The sequence below is a fragment of the Lithobates pipiens genome, unplaced genomic scaffold, assembly GCF_037356315.1.
Source record: "Lithobates pipiens isolate NorthernLeopardFrog02 unplaced genomic scaffold, aLitPip1_a1.2 Scaffold_8, whole genome shotgun sequence".
In the NCBI taxonomy this organism is placed as follows: domain Eukaryota; kingdom Metazoa; phylum Chordata; class Amphibia; order Anura; family Ranidae; genus Lithobates; species Lithobates pipiens.
The window spans coordinates 540,120,015-540,145,226 of NW_027507903.1; the positions used below are offsets into that span (position 1 = coordinate 540,120,015).

The 25,212-nt window shown below is 41.2% G+C and overlaps 1 protein-coding gene across 2 annotated transcripts in view; it reads left to right on the forward strand.

The window, feature by feature from the left end:
- The window catches only part of IDO2 (indoleamine 2,3-dioxygenase 2), a 110,310-nt gene that overhangs the window by 41,634 nt on the left and 43,464 nt on the right, over positions 1-25,212 (forward strand). For both annotated transcript variants that reach the window (XM_077469706.1, XM_077469707.1), the window contains 3 exons: positions 5,684-5,783; positions 9,375-9,492; positions 14,319-14,370. In XM_077469706.1, the coding sequence (XP_077325832.1) occupies positions 5,684-5,783; positions 9,375-9,492; positions 14,319-14,370 (270 nt within the window). The remainder of the gene's footprint in view (positions 1-5,683; positions 5,784-9,374; positions 9,493-14,318; positions 14,371-25,212) is intronic.

The window sequence follows — 25,212 nt, forward strand, 5'->3', positions numbered from 1 at the left end:
ACTGTTCAGGTCATATGTTATGGTAAACTGTAGATTCCAGTCATTTGAATTTAGTTTAGTAAGAAACTCAAGCAACAAATTGGGACTGCCATCCCAAACTATGAAAATATCGTCGATGTACCTGTACCACAACAGAATGTGGCACAGGTACATCTTGAGACCATCGCTTGAGAATATGTGTCACTCCCACCCCCCCAGGTACAGATTGGTGTATGCCAGGGTACAACATGTGCCCATAGCGATGCTCTGCACCTTGAGGTAGTGGGAGCCTGCAAAAAGGCATTGTTGGACAAGATAAAGAACAGTAAATCAGCCACAAAATGGTGAAATTGTCTCTCTCATCAGTCCGTCTGATTTAAAAATAAGTTCATAACATCAATACCCTGTTTGTGTGGAATACTGCAATACAATACAATACAATGCCTCAACATCGATTGTAATCAATAGTGCAGAGGCTGGGCCTTGCATGTCATCAAGTATTTGTAAAAGATGCAGGGTGTCTCGCAAGTAAGGTCAAAGGACGTAAAATGGAATCGATATACCGGCAGGCATTCTCAGTTATACATCCATTTCCAGAGACAATGGGATGACCGGGAGGGTCGTTCACATTTTTGTGTGTCTTGGGCAGAGCATAGAAATATGCCTCCCACAGAAATGGTGTACGAATGTATTCTCAAATCTGTTGCAAAATAATTCCTTGTTGATATGCCATATCAACTAATTGATAGGAATTGTTGTTAATCTTAGGGATCCTATCCCCGCTGATTTGGTTTGTACCATTTTCTGTCTGACAAAAGTTTCATACACATATTTTTATAGTGTTCAATATCCATCACTAAGATGTTACCCTATTATCGGGGGGGTTTTATGACCAGATTTGTGTTATTGATTAAGTTACTCAGTGCTTTTTTTTCTCCAGATGATAAATTTTGCCCGTTCCAAGATTTTCTTTTTTTAAATTTCTAAGGTAACTTGTTTAAGGAAGATTGTTAAATTGGGGTAGTTTTGCGTGGAAGGAAACATTTGAGATCTTCTTTTTAGATTGGTCTTAGGGTTAAAGGTTTCTCTATCAACCGTGTCCAATATCTCCTCGAGATCAATGAGTATGCACATACACATACTATGCACAATAGTATGCACACAACAAACAGAGATCAATCAAGTGGGGGACATGTCTGACAGTGATGTGGTGATGCAGTAATGCAGCACTGATGTCATCAGTTAGATCTACCTCCTCTTCATTTAGAAATATGGATACTTTTCATAGGAGAAAAGGATATAAACGTCCCAATATGGATAAAATGTTTTTAGAAAAGATGATTCTAAAAGACGCCCCGGCCCTAGAACCGATCAGGGTGCCACAGGACAGCTAGCTACCTGTCACAAACTTGAAGGGAAATAGATCTACCAGTAGAGCTGTAGCTGCTAGCCCTACTGGCTCCAGCTCTACTGGCTTTAAAATAACTTCAGTGGAAACTGACCCTAGCAATGTTTTAATCAGCAAAGAACATGTCGACCCCAATTCAATAAGAGCAATAGGGGTACTGGATCAGTATGCATACAGGCCCAGTTAGAAAAGGAGCCTAATTCAGAGGCAAAAGAGAACTCTGAGATGGAAATGATTAATCTTTTATCATACAGTCTTGCACCTTTAGATGAACAACTATTATCTAAGGGTTTCAGATTTTGCCCCCATACTGATACTGATAATTTTGAAGCTATCAAGGATACCAACTTATTTGTACACAATGTCCTACTGAAGGTTATGTACTCTAGATCCAATGCCACTCCTGATACCGTTTATACAGCTGACAAATATAGTAAAAAGGATTCCCATATGTTGAAGATACTCAATGAGCTACTGGCGGAAAGTGGCCCGTTTGATCTTATTGACACCATTGATCTCAAGGGGATATTGGACACGGTTGATAGAGATACTTTTAACCTTAAGACCAATCTAAAAAGAAGATCTCAAATGTTTTCTTACATGCAAAACTGCCCCAATTTAACAATCTTACTTAAACAAGTTACCTTAGAAATTGAAAAAATGAAAACCTACGGGCAAAATGTAATTTATCATCTCGCCAAAAAAAGCATTGAGTAACTTAATCAATAACCCAAATCTGGTCATAAAACCCTCCGATAAGGGAGGTAACATTGTATTGATGAATATTGAACACTATAAAAATATGTGTATTACACTTTTGTGTAACAAAAAATGGTACAAACCAATCAGTAGGGATAGGATCCCTAAGATTAACAACAATTTGTATCAATTAGCTGATACGACATATCAACAAGGAATTATTTCGCAAAACATTCGGGAATACATTCGAATCTTTCTATGCTCTGCCCAAGACACAAAAATGTGAAAGACCCTCCTGGTCATCTGGGAGGTGACAGTTGCCCAAACTCGGTGGGGATCAGCAGTGCTGCCTCTCCACGCACTGTGCGAGCCTATTGGTGGATATTCCATCATGATGATGATGAATGTGCTGGGCCAACACCGCGGTCTGGACTATAAAGGCCAGACCCTGGTTTAGTCACAGTGCAGACTGCCATTGAACTGGTCACCAAGCATATCTGTCTGTCTTCCTCCTAGGGTAAGCCATTCAGATGTTGGTGGCTAGCTGTTCCCTGTTCCAGTGAGTGTTGTGACCACTTGCATAGACACATGGGATGGGGGACCCTTCCTTTTTGTGGTTCCTTCTTATATGGGTCCATCGCTATTTAGGAGTCACCCTTTTTTAATTCTAATATCACTGACACATATACAGTATCTCACAAAAGGGAGTACACCGCTCACATTTTTGCAAATATTTTATTATATCTTTTCACGTGACAACACTGAAGAAATGACAATTTGCTACAATGTAAAGTAGTGAGTGTGTAGCTTGGATAACAGTGTAAATTTGCTGTCCCCTCAAAATAACTCAACACACAGCCATTAATGTTTAAACCGCTGGCAACAAAAATGATTACATCTCTAAGTGAAAATGTCCAAATTGGGTCCAAAGTGTCAATATTTTGTGTGGTCACCATTATTTTCCAGCACTGCCTTAACCCTCTTGGGCATGGAGTTCGCCAGAGCTTCACAGGTTGCCACTGGAGTCCTCTTCCACTCCTCCATGACGACATCACAAAGCTGGTAGATGTAAGAGACCTTGTTCTCCTCCATCTTCCATTTGAGGATGCCCCAGACCTAGGGTTTAGGTCCGGAGACATGCTTGGCCAGGCCATCACCTTCACCCTCAGCTTCTTTAGGAAGGCAGTGATTGGAGTTGCATTTGGGGTCGTTATCATGTTGGAATACTGCCCTGTGGCACAGTCTCAGAAGGGAGAGGATTATGTTCTGCTTCAGTATATCACAGTATTCATGGTTCCCTCAATGAACTGTAAATCCCCAGTGCTAAAAGCATTCAATCAGTCCCAGACCATGACACTCCCATCACCATGCTTGACTGTAGGCAAGACACACTTGTCTTTGTACGCCTCACCTGGTTGCCGCCACATACGCTTGACACCATCTGAACCAAATAAGTTTATCTTGGTTTTATCAGACCACAGGACATGGTTCCAGTAATCTATGTCCTTAGTCTGCTTGTCTTCAGCAAACTGTTTGCAGGCTTTCTTCTGGGACGACAGCCATGCAGACCAATTCAGTGCAGTGTGTGGCGTATGGTCTGAGCATTGACAGGCTGACCCCCTCACCCCTTCAGCCTCTGCAGCAATGCTGGCAGCACTCATATGTCTATTTCCCAAAGACAACCTCTGGATATGATGCTGCGCACGTGCATGCAACTTCTTTTTTCGACCACGGTGAGGCCTGTTCTGAGTGGAACCTGTCCTGTTAAAACACTATATGGTCTTGGCCACCATGCTGCAGTCAGTTTCAGGGTCTTGACAATCTTCTTATAGCCTAGGCCATCTATATGTAGAGCAACAATTTTTTTCAGATCCTCAGAGAGTTCTTTGCCATAAGGTGGCATGTTGAACTTCCAGTGACCAGTATGTGAGAGCGATAACACCAAATTTAGCACACATTCTCCTCATCCATACCTGGGACTTTGTAACACTAACCAGTTACTTGACACCGGGGAGGGAAAATGGCTAATTTTGCCCAATTTGGACATTTTTACTTAGGGGTGTATTCACTTTTATTGCCAGCGGTTTAGACATTAATGGCTGTGTGTTGGGTTATTTTGAGGGGACAGCAAATTTGCACTGTTATACAAGCTGTACACTCACTACTTTACATTGTAGCAAAGTGTCATTTCTTCAGTGTTGTCACATGAAAAGATATAATACAATATTTACAAAAATCTGAGGGGTGTACTCACTTTTGTGAGATACTGTAGTCATTTTTAGCAGGGGTTCTCTGAGACCGGACATTTATTTTATGGGTTTTTCTGTGTTAAAAAAGTTGAGAAAGGCTCCTCTACTGTAATCAAGAGCTTTTGAACTACATTTCCTATAGAGAGATTCCAGGAGGAGGGCAAAGAGCTACATTTTGTCAGGCTGTACAGGACACCACTATCTCTTGCTGTGAGGGAGACCAATGAGTGCACATCCCTGTCCAGTGTGTTCCATCACTGCTACACATCTGTGGCCTGAATGGGATCCAGAGCACTAAGTTTGGGGTTTCCAACAGCCAGAGTCACCTGGGTACAGAGCAGAGAGTGGACTAATAGCTGTGTGTGATGGGATGGTGAGCTGCAATATCACTGAGACTTGCAAGCTGCTGTGGAGGGGATTTACTATCTGCTGCTAGAGAGACTAAGCCCTTTAGGAACTGACCATACAGCCATCTAGTAACCTCTTTACTGCCTGCAGTCTTAACTGGGACTATTCCTACATGCACCAATGTTACAACTAGGCCCCAATGCTAGCCAGCGAAGAGTTAGGACTAAAGACTTTCCCTTTACAGCTGCTACACAGAGACCTTCATCAATTGCTTATGCTAAGAGGTACCTCTCAGGGAACATTGCACCACATTGTAGCCATTCTTCCAGAGCGCATTCTGGACTAGTTTTAGTATTATTCACATTGCAGTTCATGCTTATATGCACAGTTTGTTTCTGAATTTGCTGATTCATGAGTTTATTTCAGTCAAGTGGTACAGAACTCTATTCTAATTTATCTTGGCAGAGCGATTATACTGTAGCAGAATGTGCCTGACCCTACCTTCTTTGTGTTCATTTATGCTCAAACAACCATTTATTCTACCCCATACCAATACATTAAGTTAATTTACCACCAAACAGGCTTGTGTCTATTTCTTGGTACTAATCCACAGCCGAGTTTAAGGTATCTATACTCATGTTCTTAAAAGTGCTTGTCAGTAAGTTTCATTCAACCAGGTGTGTCAGAGGGGCTGAGGGTGTTCTTGGAGTTGAGGCACAGAACAGAGAGCCCAAATTACCAAGCGGCTCTTGTGGGGGTAGTGCTACACCAGTATTTTACTGAATACTGAAACTACTGGATTACAATGACAGCTAGGGACCTTGTGTTTTCAGAAGAAGTAGATCAGGAATGGCAGCCTCTATAATTCCTTCCTTTAACTGCTGCACTGCTCAGTTATTGGCAGTGAGGCTGGTGTCTGTTGTAATAATCATAATGTATGACCAACATTGAACAAAAGTATGGCTCTGCATAGCTTATGTTTCTTATGTCTTGTTCACAGGAACCTGTCCACCATTGTGTCGCTTCCAGGAGGTGACAATCTTCAGGGCTTTGTTTTGGTGACCTTGCTGGTAGAAGTGGCAGCCATCCCTGCAGCCAGGGTAGGTAGATTACAGGAATGGGTGAAAAGTTTATTCTTCAGACTGCTACTGTGAGCTCTTATCATAGTGTGATAAAATGTGCTAAGTAAATAGATCCCGGGAAATCCTAGCAGTGACGTCTATAAAGTGTAGTCTGCCTGGATACAGTTATGTGTTTTCTGTTTGCTTTCACCACCACCAATGCATTCAGCTTTTTTTATACAGCTATTGATGACATCAAGCATTGCTGACTAATTTGAACGCCTTCGTGCTATTTTTTTACTGTGTACAAAGAGCTTGCGGTACACTAAATAAAACAAGGCAAACTGATCATGAAAGAGAATGTCATACTGGAAGGGGGAGGCCTTAAATATTACACAATGCACAAGTGGTTTGCACTCCTGCATTGCAGCACTGGGGTCCTCGGTTTGAATCCCAACCAAGATGCTACCTGCTTGGAGTTTGCATTTTCTCCCTGTGTTTGCTCCCACAATAGATATACAGTAGGTTAAAAAAACTTGTGTCCAAATTGCCTCTAGCATGTGAATGTATTGTATGTTAGAGGTCTTAGATTGTAAGCTCCATGAGGGCAGGGACTGGTGCAAAAGGACAGTATGTAAAGTGCTGGGTAAATTGTCAGTGATATATAAATACCTGAAATATTCAATTTATATCCAGCATGAGTATGAGAGCATTCAACAAGAAAAACTCGATGAGCTTTTAAGCTGGCTATGCATGGATCAAAATTCAGCCAATTCAGCAGAGAAGTCTCCCTGCTGTCAGAATACAGTAGCTCAGCATGGAGAATTCTCCCACGTGCATCAAATGTGTGACTGGGGGAATCAAGTCAGATTTTTTTCTTTTATCAACCCACTGGTTGAACAAAACACCAGATTCATGCATGGGCTGCTTTAGACATGCATATTTATTTGCTAGTAGGCATGCCTTTATAAATTCTAGATAACTTTTCTCACCACTCTTACCCTGGGAGCAGGGGCGGATCCAGAGCCTAGTCTCAGGAGGGGCACTGCCAGAAAAATATGTTTTTTCGGGGTAAATTTATCAGGGAAATTGCTGGTGTTAGCGATTCAATCATCACGGCGCCATGGTGGTTATGGTGTCAGGATGATTGAAGCACATTACTATTATTACATTGTTATAAAAAATTAAATGGTTCAACTTACCATAATACAGAATCAGTGGGAGCCCCGAGCGTGTCACCTGCCACTGTCACCTGCCACACGTTGCGGATTGTCACCAGATGCAGATTGTCACTTATCATGTCACCAGATGCAGATTGTCACTTGATACGTCACCAGATTGTCACTCACCACGTCCCATGCCACACGTTGCAGATTGTCACTTGCCACATCCCATGCCACACGTTGCAGATTGTCACTTGCCACGTCACCTGTCACCAGATTGTCTCTTGCCACATGTTGCAGATTGTCACTTGCCACGTCACCTGTCACCAGATGCAGATTGTCACTCACCACGCCCCATGCCACACGTTGCAGATTGTCACTTGCCACGTCACCTGTCACCAGATGCAGATTGTCACTTGCCACGTCCCATGCCACATGTTGCAGATTGTCACTTGCCACGTCACCTGTCACCAGATGCAGATTGTCACTTGCCACGTCCCATGGCACACGTTGCAGATTGTCACTTGCCACGTCACCTTTCACCAGATGCAGATTGTCACTTGCCACGTCCCATGTCACACAATGTGGATTGTCACTTGCCACGCCCCATGCCACACGATGTGGATTGTCACTTGCCATGTCCCATGCCACACAATGCAGATTGTCTCTTGCTCTGTCCCAGGCAGCAGATTACCAGTCAAGCAGCAGATAGATGAAGTAATCTCTCTGCTGCCGCGGCTGCCTGCACACTGCACAGTGAGGGCGGAACTGCAGGAATGCAGGGCGGGTGCCTGGTGGTGAGAGATGATGTCATCTCTCTTCTCCCCTGCCCGCTGGCTCCCTGATTGGCCAGCAGCCACTCACACACTGTCAGTGAGCCGAGCCGAGCCACCTGCTGTCTCTCAACAGAGCCGCCCGTGCTCTCAGCCGTGGAGCCGCCCGCCGGCTCTCTCACCCGCGGCGACACCTGCCCGCCCACTCACATTCTCGGAGGGGGCAATTTTCCCGTTGCCCCCCCCTGGATCCGCCCCTGCCTGGGAGGGTAGTGTGGCCTGTAAATATAACTCCCCCACCGCTTCCAGTTTAATTGTTTTGTTTGGCTGGGTGACTGAAGACAACATCTCTCTGCAATTCTGCTCTCCCCACCAGTTGGCATGTCCCTGCAGTGCATCTCCCTGGCTCCAAGCATTGCCCCATTCTCACCCAGCCTGAACTCCACTGTGCAATGCATTACAATTGGCTGACATTTTACGTTCATTTGTATTTTTTCAGCCTGGCCAGGATTCAGTTTAAGCATATTTGATAATTATTAATGCTGACATAAATATTTAAAAGCAGACACTAGAATAAAAAAGGAGCCTTTTACGTTAACCTTTGTTTTGTAGAACACCACCAAAACCAGACCACTGAGTAGGCAAACATTGCTTTCCAGATCTTACATTATAGCTCTGATAATGCCTTGTGTCTCAATTGTACAGGCACAGAATATTTCATTTAGAAGTTCATTAGGGCTAGTGTAATCTTCAACTTCCATCATAGGTAGCCTCAGTATCTTGGGTTTGGGCACTGTAGAGGCTCCCTGGAACAGGGGTCTCCAAACTATGGCCCTCTAGTTGTTCAGAAACTACAATTCCCATCATGCCTAGTCTTGTCTGTGAATATCAGAGTTTTATGCCGTGTACACACGGTTGGAATTTTCGGCCAGCAAAAGACCGATGAGAGCTTTTCGTCAGAAAATGCGACCGTGTGTATGCTCCATCAGAAATTTGGTGGCCGAATTTCCACCAGCAAAAGATTGAGTACAGGTTCTCAATTTGTCCGACGGAAAAAGTTTCTATTGGAAATTCCGATCATGTGTATGCAATTTCGATGCGTAAAAACTCATGCATGCACAGATTCAACTACGAGACGGAAGCTATTGGTTACTGGCTGTTCCTTTTTCTAGTCCCGTCTCACGTGTTGTATGTCACCGCATTCTTGACGGTCGGAATTTGGTGTGACTGTGTGTATGCAAGACAGCTCGAGCAAAATCCCGTCGGGAAAACCATCAGAGCTTTTTCCAACCAAAATTCCGATCGTGTGTACGCGGAATTACAATGCCTCATGGGACATGTAGTTCTGTAACAGCTGGAGGGCCATAGTTTGGAGATCCCTGTGGCCTGGAAGATAAATAAAGATATATGCAGACATCCCTTTCTGCAGGATTTTTCATTTTTTTATGCTAGGTCAGAGGTCACAAAATCTAACAATTGCTACAGTATCAATTACACATACAGAACTATGCCATTTATAATACTGTATAAGATTAAATATTACAATTCTTGTGTAAGAGTAGTTGTGACTGGTTCTTTTTATGTTTACTGCACCACAATACCTTGTTCAGATATTGGTATCTTTAACACATATTAAATTAATAAAGTGTATTCAGTGTGATTAGTTTGATGATTGATTGCTGTCTTATTTGCAGGCTATCATTCAGGCAGTGAAATCTGTGGAGTCTGATGATAAGCAAACACTGATTATAGCTCTGCAAGATATGGAATGCTCGATAAACAAGATGAAGGAGGCTTTCCATCTCTTTTACGGTTAGTAAGCATGAACATTATTCCTAAACCCATGCTTTACCACTCCTCTATATTTAATTCACTACTCCTATTTTTATTCCAAGCTATTTATGCCCCTCCCTCTGTTCTTATCGGGTTTATACCAACCAAGCAAACATTTTTCTGATGCCATTCCTAAAAAGTGGTTTTGCGACATGCCCAATTAAAGCTGATTATTGGAAACTGGTCACAGAATTGCTGTTATGCTTTGTGCCCAGGCACACATAGGCAGTTATCATCTGTTTTTGGCAGGTGAGTTTTTTGACTGTAAAAAACCCCCAAAACTAGTGGTTTCTGAGAGGAGCCGGCATTTAACGTTTATGATCCCACTAATTAAAAAAAAAAAAAAAAAAGCTTAAAAACGCTGGAAAAACTGAAAAAAACGCTAAAAACGCTATTGCAAAAATGCTGTAAAACGTTGCAAAACTCACTGCAAAGCTACTGGCATTTTTATAACGTTATTATAATGTCCAGTGTGCATGAGGCCTTAGGGCTACTGGAAGAGGAGCTTTCGCCTAGATATGCTAGGATTTTCCTGAATGAAATCCTATTTTTGGTACAAAAACAAACAATGCCTAAATGGTTGTGGGCCTCTACCCCCACTCTCTCTCAATGGATTAATACTGTTAATCGATTCTCCCTTATGAAAAAATAATATGTGTACACAGGAGTTTCTCCCACAAATACTATGATATGGGAGGTGTGGTGTAACTCATCCCAAACTTTAACTGCTAATGGTTGACATTGATTTATCTTAAAGCAAAGTATCTGTTGGAGATTTGAATGTATCTAATTACTTTCAGATGGTTACTATTGATTGTTGCATGGATGCACAAAACAGGAGACAGTGTTTTTTAAAGAGGGGGTTTGCCCACCCCTGCAACAAATTAAAAGCCAGCAGCTACACATACTAGAGCTACTAAATTTTAATAATAGGACACTTACCTGTCCTGAAGTCCAACGATGTTGGCACCGCAGCTGATGTTTCCACAGCAAACTCATCCATCTATGCCTCTGTGCTTTAATTTGTTGAGAAATAACTTTGTAAAATATCCCCTAGCATTTCTGGTTGTGGCCATCTTGAGAAAGGGCAGGTGGTTTATGTAGCATTTATTTCCTGGAATCCATCTGCCCTTAGCTCAGGCATGATAGAAAAAATATAAACCTTAGCACCTTTGGATAAGAGAACTGATCATCAAACACCAGCTCCAGTAAAAAACTTGCTAAGAAGCAAACGAGCAAAGAACAAATATAAAAAACAGTTTGCTGCGCTTACGGTTGATCAGATTCATATAAATATACAGAACACACAAGAAACGAATATAGTCCCATTAGGTGATGATACAAAGTGCTCGTGCTGAAATCGACATCTCCTGTACAATGGTGCTCAGACTGGGTGCCCCACATAGATGTGAACTCACCCTGGATGTTGACCAACTATCGCTAGTATGGTCTCTTAAGCATGTGGGGATACCCCTATGTGAGCCTGTTGAAAGGAAGTCTCATGCAAAGATACACCTCATAAGGATGGATGGAAATGACAACAAAGTCATAATGACACAGCAAACTGTTTTTTATATTGGTTCTTAGCTCAGGCATACCAGTCTTCTGTGTAAATTCCAACTCGCCAAAAGTCTCACTTCCGAGACTCTCCAGCAACAATACTTGGAGATTTTGATGAGTTGGCTGTTTTCACAGAACACCAGCAGCCCATACACTATGGGACAGGATATAATGTCCTGTGGAGTGGACATTGTTAGTCCACACACTAGTAACGAACAACATGGCCGCCTCTAAGGCGGCGACAACTTTTTTCCTCCTTACCCGATGTACTGTAGCGTATACGCTGCTTGTGTTCTGTGAAAACAACCAACTCACCGAAGTCTCCAATTATTGCTCCAGAAGTGACATGATTTTGACACGTTGGAGTTTTCGGCAGCACAACAGCAGGAGGTTGTGCATAGCTGACAAAACCCCTACTCCAGATGAAAGAAGAAAAGTTGCCCATGAAGGCTCTTGGGAAGTATGACCTCATTATGACCTAGGCCAGAAACCAGGAAGCAACTGAAGAAATGTTAAAAAAAAAAGTCTAAAACATGAAACCATAATCTATCTATTTACTAAAGCCAGCAGCATAAGGATTAAACATAGCTAATGTAGTTTAGTTTACAAGCTAGAAACAACTTAATTATATAATAGATCCAATAAGCAAATTTCAATAAAGGGCTTATGGTTTTCCAACTATCAAGTTGCCAATGCCTTTGATAGCATTGATAGGTGTAGTAATAGCCATAAAATCCAGTTGATTTTGCTCAAAGATCATCTTTGTCTCTGCATATCTTTTAAATGACAGCATGGCCATTAAAAAACTCAGTTTAACTGCTTCCTGCCTGCGTTGTTGTGAAATGACGGGTGGGTGGGAACCTTTATTGTTCATCATATGATGTCCTCCCGAGAATGCGCCTCATGTGGCGGCTCTGGGCTGAGCTCCAGCGTGATCTGTTACCCGTTGGGTCCACCGGACACAGCAATTGACTGGTCAGTGCACCGGCCTGCTGCCGGTATCATGTAATCGCTGTAACAAATCACAGAAAATCACATGACAGTTATAAACAATGAATGGGTTCTTTGCATGCCATTCATTGTATAAAATTGTGTTGCTAGTTGTGATTGGTCACAGTGATAACATGGCACATACAGGGCCAATCACAGCCCATTTGTACCTTGTGATTAGCTGTGGCCAATCACAGCTAATCACAACAATAGACAGTGTGTACACATTAGCATTCACATTGCTGTGATGAGAAAACAAAGCAGCCATACACCATCAACCTACAGGTGATCAAGGCTTTATTTTGAGCAGGGTGTGACTGCTTTGTTTTTTCCCGTGATGGTGATGGGAAAATCTTTAACATACTGAAACTATGTTAAAGATGTGACATGCTTTTATAGCAATGCAATATTGGTAACTAAACTGTAAAAAAGCTAAGTAGAATTTTAGCTAAAACCTTTAACCTTCTGGGAATTCTGAGACTGCCTAGTGTCATACACAAGTGTCTAAAAGATTTCCCCTTTCATATGCTAAGAACAGGAAAGGGAGACTGCAACATGCTGCTATCAGAAACAAAGTACCCATCATTCTGCTGTAGTGGCATCTCTAGGGTTGGTGTCACCTGGTGCGATAAACCATGGTGTAACCCCACCCCCCCCCCCCCCCCGTCTCTCCTCCCACAGTGCCCCACAGGCGCTGGGAAAGCTAGTTTAGGGTTGGTAGCACACGGTCACGGTGCACACCCCAAGCCGGCCCTTGTAAATGATACAGTCGGATATCACTTCATACTTGATCCAGGCCCGTCTTTAATATTGATCGGACTCTGGGCAAACATTTCCTTGGGGCCCCCCTGCATGCCTGGTACAGGAGATAGTCACAGACTGCAGGCCTGGTACAGGAGACAGTCACAGACTGCAGGCCTGGTACAGGGGACAGCCACAGACTGCAGGCCTGGTACAGGAGATAGTCACAGACTGCAGGCCTGGTACAGGAGACAGTCACAGACTGCGGTCATGGTACAGGAGATCATCAGAGACTGCATGTATGGTATAGGAGACAGTCACAATTCAATGTTTAATAAAAGTAAGATCAGCTCACATTTTGATGTGATATAATGTGCACTGCAAAGGTGGTGGTTAGCAGTTCCCGGCACTGCAAAGGTGGTTCCCAAGGCTCCGAGGCTGAAGACGGTCACACAACAAGCATGTCAGCGGTGATGGATGGGAGGCATGGACGAGCTCACATTCAGAGCATGCGTGCTCCTTCATCAGGAACTGCTGACCACCACCGCTGCCCAGCTGGACTACAGGAGCCCAAGCTACTTATGCCATGCACATTATATATCTCCAAAATGTGAGTTGATCTTTCTTTTATTAAACATTGAATTTTAACTGACATACTGCACTCAGAGTGGCGCCGCTCTTCTCTCTAACCCATATCCACAGAGTCACTTCTGTTCTCTACAGCCGGCTGTCCCCACTGATACAGATCAGAACCCCTAAACCCTGGTCTGATCTCAGCAGTAAATGAACTTTGCCTACTGACACACCTGGCACATTGGAACTATTTCCATATTGCACTAGCTGTGTTTATAGCGCTCCATCTTTTTTAATTTTACAGCTCTGGGGAAGCCTGTCCTCCCTCCCTATAGAATACACCTGTGTGATCCCTGCCCCCTCCCCCCTCCTCAGTGTGTAGTCATCGCTGAAGCTCTGCTCACATACATTAGCAGTGTCCTGGTCTGCATTGCACTCAGGTCCCCTCAGACTTCTCAACAGTGTGTCCTGGTCCAGATAAATAGTCTCCTCAGACTCCCGGTCCTTCCGTTGTCAGTTGCATCTTCCTCCTCCGAATGCCGGGGCCTCAATGCACCTGATTGGTTGCTAGACAGGCCCAGCAACCAATCATTTTTACAGGCAGGAGTTGGATGTCCTGTGAGTTCTGCCACTGGTATGGGTTTTTACCCCAAGTTAAAGCTAGCCTTGGGCGGTTGTCACCCAGGTGTGACCTGCATCCCCGCACCCCCCCCCCCCTTGCGACGCCACTGTTCTGCTGCCTTAAATACCATTTTCTTCTAATTTTTCATCTCTACACTTTGGTATGTTATATAAGAAAAATGTCCTGCTTGCTGCCACTTTTGTGCAGTTACCAGGGGTAACACATGCAAACCCAAGAAAAAGAGGCATAAAATGGCTTAATCAGTAGAATGTACCTTATGTTCTACCTGCCAGTCACTCTGTAATTTGTTCTCCTATAGATTATGTGGATTCAGATGTGTTTTATAGTACAATACGCCTATTCCTGTCTGGGTAAGTTGTTTCATGAATTAATTTATTGGAGAAAATTTGCTAAAGATAAATGTAGAAATTGGTTGTATCTACAAACCTGAAACAAATCTTGCCCAGTGTATGGTCCCTTTCTTTTTAATAATTTTTTTTCTGCTGCGGGGCATCTCAAATTAGCAGCAGAACACATTTTATCACTTCAGCTCTTGTAACTTTATGGACCAGAGCATTTTTACATTTTTACTCTGGGCCAGTTTATTCAGTGATAACCTAAGATAACAAAGACATCCACATATTTTTTAAGGGGACAAACTATGCTTTTTTGTCTTTTTTTGTCAAACATTTTATATCTATAGACATACAATAGAAAACATTTTTTTTTTCCTATTTTAACCAGGATTCAATTTAAAAATTGTGGTTTTACTGTACATAAAAAGTATAAATTTTACTCTACAATTTGTCTATTGACACTAAAATTATGTTGCTGGTACTAAGAATGGCTTAGTTATTTGCAATTGGAAAGAAAGACATTAATGTTTTTTATTGTTGTACTTTTTTATGCATCACTGAATAAATAAATCAATAAATGTAAATATTTTTTTTTAAACTGCTTATTTTATTAAGTTTATCATATACAGGGTACATTAAACATGCGTGACACATAGTAGATTCATTGTGCTTACAACAATTTGACATAAACAATTGTGTTTACAATAATCTCCTCAGATCCCTTACTTAATCATTTTCTGCACATGCTCAATATTGAGTGATCATATAATGTAATCCCTGAGGAATAAGCATATCCTCTCTAAGCAACTCTAAACAATGAAACACTTGCACGTATAGCCTGAGTAGATGGTTTCTACTAACAACAGTTGTGTTCCCCCATCCTTGTGTAACTAACACCTCTCTTCAAAATCAAGTTAAAGGTATCTAGCCTTAATATTCCGGGATTTCACATGTTTCTACCAGCTCAACCCATTCTCCCCATATTTTCAAAAAATTGCCAGCACATCCCCTAGCTTCGTATGTGATTTTGTACATCGATATTACTTGATTAATCAAGTTTTTCCACTGGTTTAGGGATATTTTTGCGGATTGTGTCCACTGTAGAAGTATCGTTTTCCTAGCATAGTGTAACAGGAAGCGTAAGAACTGTTTTTGATAGGCGCTCAGCTCCACATCTTCGAAGACTGCTAACACACACCATTTAGGGCTGCAAATATTAGGTAGATTGAAGTTGATTGCAATGAAGTGGGTCCCTTGGGACCATGTGGAGTAAGTCCCCTGCATTCCTGTGACAGTTATGGCAAATCGGACTATGTATTTTCCACATACCAAAGAGCCGTTGGGGGGTGTAGTATATTCTATGAAAGATACGTAACTGTATCATTCTGTCTCTGGCTGAAATAGCTGTAACAAAATATGTACTAAGGAGTTCTTCCCAATTATCATCTGAGAGGTCTGGTATGTCTGATGTCCAATGGTGCTTTAAAGCTTGTAGTCTTGTAGACCTACTTTCCCCTAAAATGTTATAGTAAGTGGAAATCAGTTTTGTTTGTTCTGGTTGTATCAGTGCCCCTTCTAGCATAGAGTTTTGAAAAGAAACGTTTCTAAGTCCTAGTTGGGCCCTGGTGGCATGTTTTAGTTGAAGGTATCTAAAACTCCATGCATCACATATCCCCAATTCCTGCTGTAGCGTTGAAAATGTTTTAAAATGGCCTTGGTCATACAACTGAGGCACGTATTTCAATCCCTTCGTTGCCCAAAGGCAGGTGTCGGGCAAGTCGTAAAAATGTGGAAATGTGGGGTTTTACCATATAGGATGGTTGGGTGATATTGAGGGTTGGTCTTCTGGGACTAAGGATAGATATTGTTTATATATTTTAAGGGAGACCTTTATTATGTCTGTGCCCTCCTCCCCTCTAACCGTCTTCCTCAATATTATATTATTTCAGGCTTCGTAGGAGGAGAGCATAGCCGCCTCTGCTGCGGTAGCTGCGTTATTTAACTGGGGAAAAAGCCACCATTGAACGTAGACCAGTTGTGAAGCATAGTGGTAAAGTCTCAAATTTGGTAGGGCCAGTCCCCCCTTAGTCGTAGGTAGTTGTAGTATAGTCAACGCTATTCTGGGATTCTTAGGAAACCAGAGGAACGTTGATAGTAAAGAGTCAATATCCTGAAAAATCTTCTAATAAATGAAAATATTAATGGTAAAAAAAGGGGAAAATAGTTAAGGGAAAAAAATTATTAGAGTTGATTAGATTTAAATAGAGGTTAGTAAGGAGTTAAATAGTAATGCACTTTATTTAAAACAATCTTTGTTTTACTTATAAGATTTCTTTAACTGATTTCATATGCAGGTTAAAGCTCACACGTGTTATTTACATATAAATATACACGTATTAGTAATTATATAACATTATTACACTGTATTACTGAATGACACTTGCAGACTTTCTGTAAGTGTCATTTTGAACAGGACGTGCTGCATTCTGACAGTAATTCATTGCAATTTTGAGAGCCAGTAATTACTGGTAGTAGTGAATTAGGGGGAAGAGGAGCACTAGGCAGGTGATATGTTCCTGAAATTGGTCTGAATACTGAATGAAAAAATGATCCACATTCTCTGATGGAGTATCGCCCAGGTCCATGTGATTTCAATGGGAGTGATTAGATCCCCCATCAGAGAAAGTTTGTGAAAGCCACAGTCTCTGCTTTATAAATAGACCTTTATATGTTCGGTCAGCTTTAGTGTTCTTTTACAGTAAGTTCATGAAAATCAAAAAGGTTAAGAACAGTTTCAAAGTCCCCACAGAATTCCTAAGAGCACTGGTGGGGGACCCAAGAAGAGAAGGATTGGGCTCCTCTGTGCAAAACTATTGTACAAAGCAGGTAAGCATGACATGTTAATTTAAAAAAATCTCAGGCTTACCATTAGTTTAATTAGTTAAACCCGGGGTTGGGATGCAGAAAGAGCAGCTACTTCAGGCTCAGCGGCTTCATGTATGTGGTGGGCTAAGAGACTTTTCACTCCATTGAGGCAGCCTGGCACTGCCCCTCAACTGTCCCTTATAAAGACCGCACCAAGCTAGCAGGCAAAGCCTGGGCTGCGACAGGCAGGAAAAAGCAGGGGGCTGGGTGCCAGGGAAGACTGGGACACTGGAAAGGAGGGGCCAAGAGGGTGAACAGCAGTTTGGCATCTTCCCCATGGGCACTAGATGACCTTTGTGCCAGCACTGATTAAGCTTATTTGGATTTCTGGTTATATCAATTTGGTACTGAATGTGTCCTGTATACAATATCTCGCAAAAGTGAGTACATCCCTCACATTTTTGTAAATATTTTATTCTATCTTTTCATGTGACAACACTGAAGAAATTACACTTTGCTACAATGTAAAGATATAATAAAATATTTACAAAAATGTGAGGGGTGTACTCACTTTTGTGAGATACTGTAGATGTTTCTGGCTGTGATAGTACAGCAACAATTTTGTTTCTGCCAACATGTTTATGGTTGTGTAGGGCACTTCACTGTGTCTCATGGACATGTTAGTACAGTACTTATAGCATTGTAGGCATTATTCCGGTTGTGTTCAAGAAAAAAGCTTAAAAGAAAAGTATGGGGTTGGGTTTTTAGCACAGTACTGGTTGTGTCTGTGGACATGTTTCTGGCTGTCCAGTACTGTACTGATAATGTCTGTGCACAAAGTAGCTAGCCTAATAGAGAAAAAAGCTTAAAAGAAAAGTATGGGGTTGGTTTTTCTTTCTGAATCATACTTACCTAGGCGGATGCAGCATCGGTCCAATGGCTCAAACACCCCCAATCGCTCATTTCTCAGGGTTCCCTGAGCAGAGAGCTGGCGACTGTCTGCTCCACCACGCTCACAGGAGTGCTGGGCTGTGGAGGGGGTGGGAGCAGCCAGCTAAGGCTCTCAGCGGCTCGCTGAGAGGCTGAGCCAGGTGCCAGTCCAGGCATGTGTGTGGTTCCCAACTTCATTGTCGTGATCTTGCCTGAGCCTGGACCAGCTCTGTGACATCAGCCGTCAGTGGGCTTCAGCCCGCTGTCTGTTGCAAATGGGTCACAGGAGTGCAGAATGAATTGCACTCATGTGGATCACAGGAGAAGTACAGCCAAACTCCCTGTCTATATGCACGTGCTCCAACGGCAGCTGCAATATATATATTTTTTTGCACTTTATTTTTGTGGTAACACTTTACATAAGTTAATATACTCTTAGGAATTAGCATTTCATTTTTATAGTTCTTTGTTTATATGCATATTCATATGCTAATGTCACAGCCATTGCAAATGCACAATTTCACTTTATAGCTATAGGTGCCAGCACTTGCACCTTATCATATCTCCCCAGTACTTCCAAATATTTATAATTTTTTTAATCATTTTTATTTGAACAGCACCACTTTCCCTGTTTAGAGTTTTAATAGTTTTTTGGACTCCACTTAGGTGGTGTTCTTCAATTAGGGAGGCTGCAGTTCAGCTTTTTCCTAAGCGTGGATATCTGCTTTTTAACGGCAGCTGCATGTTGTTTCTCATTGCAGGCTTCTTAATGGTAACAATGGCAGAACATGCATGTGCAATGATAGTTGGCACACAAAAGAGTGGTAATGTAAGAAAGCGACTGGGAGATGGGGACAGCAGTGTGTATATTAAAAAGCACCTTCATGATCACCAGATCACCAAGTATTCTATTAATTAAAACTATACACTGAAAAGATTGGAAACGGCTTTTGAAATTTTAAAGATTATATGAGAGTATAATAATTTGGTATACATCTTCTTTTAAAACAATTTTTTAAATCATTATGTTACAGTGAAGTGCTGGCATCTGGCTTATCATTAGTAGTGATGTGTGGCTTCTTAAAGAGGAAGTAAACCCTGATGAGTTTACTTCCTCTTTCATTCCCTGCAAAGGTAAAACACAATGGACTACTATGCATCGCATAGTAGTCCATTATGTGTCACTTACCTGACACAGGAGCCAGCGATGTCACCGCTGTCCCCTGTAGTCCGGCGCATCCATCTTCTCGGTGGGTCTCGCTGCTCCGCCGCTGTCATTTGGCGAAGCCACGATGACGTCACTCCCGCGCATGCGCACGGGAGCCACCACTCGCGGCATATCGCCGTTGACCGCGGCGCCTGTCTTTCAGCAAATATCTCCTAAACCATGTAGGTTTAGGAGATATTTCTTGGACCTACAGGTAAGCCTTAATCTAGGCTTACCTGTAGGTCAAAGTTGGTTGTAAGGGTTTACAACCACTTTAACAGGGCTTACTTTGGAGGACCCTTTTATCCATTCAGTTTTGTAGAGGGGTGTAGGTAAATTACACGATCATCAGTCAAGAAAACAGTAATGTTTCATTTAAAATGCATCTGTATATAACTTACTTGAGGACAGATTTGTAAGTAGATTGATAATCTTCCAGCTTTTAATACTGAGCATAATTAATCATTTTATTCACACTAGTCTTCTTACCAACATATCTTCTGCTGGTGGTAATAGTTCTGGACAACTCCATCTAGACACTGTTTGCTACATTTTCAGTCAGGACAAGGGAAAGTAGGGAGACCCCAGCCAGTAGCTTGTGGAAACCTTTTTAAAAAGAGGTATGAATTCCGAGAAAAGACCCAATCACAAGATTCCTTTAAAGCATCTCATGATCTTTATTGCCTCCCAACTAGTGTTCCAGCCTTCTAGGCTTCTTTAGCACAAAGCTTGAGTTTTTTCACATGTAAATATGGCAGTCATTCATAAGCCATTTTCTCCTTTTGAAAATATATTTGCATAGAAGAGAACATTTATTAAATCTCTTAGTCAACAACAAAACCATTTGTGCACTTTACAAAATAAAGGCAGATTATACAGTTAGAATACAATTCAATACAGGAGGATTCAGATGACCCAGCTTGTGAGAATTTACAATCTAACCTAAAAGTCAATTTTTTTTTTTTTATTTTTTTTTTTAGGTAAAGTTGAGATAGGTTTTCCTATTCCCAAGTGATGAGGTTTCAAAGGCAGATTATCTAGGAGATAACAGGATGAACTGGGCTAGTGAGTTCCATAGTAAGGGAGAGGCTCTGGAGAAATCGTAGAGAGAAGATGAGGAGGGTACCAGAGAGCAAGGGGACTTGGAAGGAGCAAAGAGGATGGTTTGGGTGATATTTTGAGACAATGTTAGTGATGTAGCTTGGGACAGAATTGTGAATGACTGCATGTGTGGATGTTGTAGTTATTTTTTATTTTTTTTGTGTTGGGTGAGTGAAAACCTGTGGAGGGACTAGCAGGGGGGGGGCTAGCAAACACTGAGTGGTTGGTTAGGCAGATGAGTCTTGCAGCAGCATTTATAATAGACTGAAATGGAATAGTCTGCATAGAGGAAGGCCAACAAGGAGGGAGATGCAATAGTCAAGGTGATGCACGTGGTATATGTTATAGTAAGTGTTGTTTTCAATCATGTGATTGCTATTTTCAGATCTCATTGCTAAACGTGTTTCCATACCTAATAATAAAAACTGAATATTGTTGGGGTTTACATACACTTAAAAATAGTGATCGTAATGACAAATAATGATCTGAGATATATGGATATTTTAAATATGTTAATGAGGAGCTCTTTGGTACTGGAAGAAGAGGACAGTTTTCTATCTTTCTTGACCATTTCAAGAAAAATTGGTTATTGAATTCCATAATTTACGGTATTACCAACTCTTTCTTAGAACTCCAGCCTGAGTATTGAACCCTAAAAAAAATACATGCTACTGAGATCGGCTTCAGAGCAGTTCTGTAAATAGAATGTGTCCACTTCCTTGTTAATTGAGGGATATTCCAGATTACAATTACTCATGGACAAAACATTTCATGGGTAGATAGTGTCCTACAGGATCTCAATGCCAATATTTAGTTGTTTTCTAAAAAAAACTGCACAAAAGAATGCATTCTAATTTTAGTAAGAATTAAAATGACCAAATATATCTTTTTCCCATATTTCAAATGAGTTTTACATTCTTGTCATAAGGTTTCATAGTTTATGAAAATCTGCCTAAAGTAGTTCCAAAGCCGTTGCTTTTTTACCTTAATGTATTCACATCATTAAAATAAAAAGTCCCGTTACTTTTACTACTAACCCCCCCCCCCCATCACACTTTATTTTTAAGGACTTCCCCAGTTTGAACTTAAAGTAAAGCACTGCTTCAGACCTTTGAGTTCATGGCTAATTTTAGCTACATAAGTATATAGTCTCTAGCAGGGGTTTAAAGCAGAAAACCCCTTTAAGGAAATCATAGAATATTTGATTTATGTCTGATACAGTTTGATGCACACATGCCCATCTGAAGTTGTGTGTGGACTGTGCCTCAAGTTAAGTAGTACAAAAGTGTATCATAATCTTCCATGGTGCATTTGAATAGAATATAACTGCATTCATCATCAAAGTCACATAGACCTGTAACCCCATCATCTCTGGGGATCATTGCAACATCAAAGTTCTGAACATTTAAGATAAAACTTGCAGTCTTGTCATTTGGTAGTTCCCAGAAATAGCTTACTTATTATTGCACTCCAATATTGCTTGCCTACCAGATACATACATATTCTTAATGATGTCTGTCCAACATCCTGTACCACTGACTGGCTCGGTAGACAAGAATAGCCTTGTACAATAAGGAATTTAAGACCAGTTTTATAATAATGGAGTTTCCATTGGTATGAAGACCATTTCCAAAATATTTACTGTTGCAAAACCTTACAGTAACATCGTTGCCTCCTTATTTTTTTTCATCCAAGATTGTTAAACTTGGAAAACAATACAACGAGATTGTGTTTAATTTTGATTTAAAAAAAAGCAGTCTCATCTCTATTTGTAAAAAGCCTAACTATTTAAGGCAAACATTTTTGATGCAAGAAGAAGAAAAAAAATGAAAGCATGTGCCAATTTAGGCAAAACATTTCACGGTGGTCCATCATTGTGAATGTAGATCAACATACTGTTTTACCTGTTTAATAACTCTTACTGGGGTAACAAATAATGTGGAGTAAAATAATATTTATTGCTCAGTAATAGTTCATAGCAGCATAAAGCTAGCAGTAGTCTGATCTAAAGTGTGGTCCACTACCAAAAATTACTGAATCTTTGGCACTTTGGGGTGTGAATTGGCTGCCCTAACTCAATTCATATTAATGCACAAAATCAAGGTGAGTTAATATCCCTAAAGCTGTTTTTATCGGTCAGTGACATCAGTCACTGGCGAGATTCCTTCATGTTCAGGCTTCCAGGAGGAGAGATATGTAGAATGCTCTTGGTGAAGTCATTGTGAATGTGGGGACAGTTGTACAACATTCTCTATAAGCCTTCAGTCATGCACAAGGCATGCTCTGGAAAGTGAAGAGCAATGGGTTGTGACAGGGAAAGTTGTGAAGATGGACACTAAGCTGAGGGAGGAACTGGGACCAGCAGTGGGCTCAACCAGTTTTAACATGCCCACTATTTAGGCAGCATGCTGTTATAATGTCAGTGCTGTCTGAAAGTACAAAGAAAATGATGACTTCAATAGTAGGAAGCACGAGATCTTCAATGCAACAACAGTGTTAAAGTTAGACATTTACTGTAATAATAAGACAATAACTTTTTGCCTGGAGATGTGCTTTAAAAATATGGAATACCTATAAATGAAACAAAGTTAACGTATGTGTTTTTTTATATCCGTAGTACTTATATTCAACCATTTAATGATGTGGTTCATCAGGTATGATTCATACTGTTGTAGTTCAATCATAAAAAAATAATATATTTTAAAAATGAATCCAGTCCACAGTGAAATGGTCCAATTATCTGTGCTCAATCGGTATAAGGTGATACACAAACAAAAGTGCTTCAGCAGGAGCTCTCCCCAAATCAATACACGCTTCTTACCAGAAAGATTGTATTGAGGTTATTGAGATCAGATTCGCTCTCACAGATATCATATCAACTGATGAAGATGTTCCACTCCTCAGGACTGGATTCATTTTGAATATATAGCACTATATATATATATATATATATATATATATATATATATATACATATATAGTTGTGCTCATAATTTTACACACCTTGGCAGAATTTATGGTTTCTTGGCCATTTTTCAGAGAATATGGGCAATAACACAAAAACATTTCTTTCCCTTATGGTTAGTGTTTGGCTGAAGCCATTTATGATCAATCAAATGTGTTTTCTCTTTTTTAATCATAATGGCAACAGAAACTACCCAAATGACCCTGATCAAAAGTTTACATACCCTGGTGATTTTGGCCTGATAACATGCACACAAGTTGACACAAAGGAGTTTGAATGGCTATTAAAGGTAACCATCCTCACCTGTGATCTGTTTGCTTGTAATTAGTGTGTGTGTATAAAAGGTCAATGAGTTTCTGGACTCCTGACAGACCCTTGCATCTTTCATCCAGTGCTGCACTGACATTTCTGGATTCTGGATCATGGGGAAAGCAAAAGAATTGCCTGCGGGAAAAGATAGTTGAACTGTATAAACCAGGAAAGGGTTATAAAAAGATATCCAAGGAATTGAGAATGCCAATCAGCAGTGTTCAAACTCTAATCAAGAAGTGGAAAATTAGGGTTTCTGTTGAAACCAAACCATGGTCAGGTAGACCAACTAAAAATTCAGTCACAACTGCCAGGAAAATTGTTCAGGATGCAAAGAAAAACCCACAAATAACTTCAGGTGAAATACAGGACTCTCTGAAAACATGTGGTGTGGCTGTTTCAAGATGAACAATAAGGAGGCACTTGAAGAAAAATGGGCTGCATGGTTGAGTCGCCAGAAGAAAACAATTACTACATAAATGCCACAAAGTATCCCACTTACAATATGCCAAACAGTACAGAGACAAGCCTCAAACCTTCTGCCACAAAGTAATTTGGAGTGATGAGACCAAAATTTAGCTTTTTGGCCACAACCATAAATACTACATTTGGAGAGGAATCAACAAGGCCTATGATGAAAGGTACACCATTTCTACTGTGAAACACGCAGGTGGATCGCTGATGTTTTGGGGATGTGTGAGCTACAAAGGAACAGGAAATTTGGTCAAAATTGATGGCAAGATGAATGCAGTATTTTATCAAAAAATGCTGGCGGAACATTTGCATTAATCAGCCAGGAAGCTGAGCATGGGACGTACTTGGACATTCCAACATGGCAATGATCCAAAACACAAGTCCAAGTCGACTTGTCATTGGCTACAGCAGAATAAAGTGAAGGTTCTGGAGTGGCCATCTCAGTCTCCTGACCTCAATATCATTGAGCCACTCTGGGGAGATCTCAAATGTCCAGTTCATGCAAAACAGCACAAGAATTTACAGGAACTGGAGGCTTTTTGCCAAAAGGAATGGGCAGCTTTTCCATCTGAGAAGATAAAGAGCCTCATCCACAAATACCACAAAAGACTGCAAACTGTCATTGATGTTAAAGGGGGCAATACACGGCATTAAGAACTGGGGTGTGTAAACTTTGGATCAGGGTAATTTGGGTAGTTTCTGTTGCCATGATGATTTAAAAAGAGTAAAAACAGTTGATTGATCTCTATCACCTCATATGGTCCTGTCTAACTATACAAGCATACTGGATACAGGTGGTTTGTTTCCTGCATGACCAGATGGGCTCTCCTGCTACCCTAGACCCAAAAATGTCCCTGCTCGTTCTGCTGCCAGACTTAGACACTGACAAATCCCTCCGTACCTTTCAACATGAAACGCTATTCTTGGTGAGAAAAGTCGTGGATTGGATGCAGGCCCTGCCCCCTACAATCCAGTGCTGGAAAAAAGATTAACGATACTCTTCCAT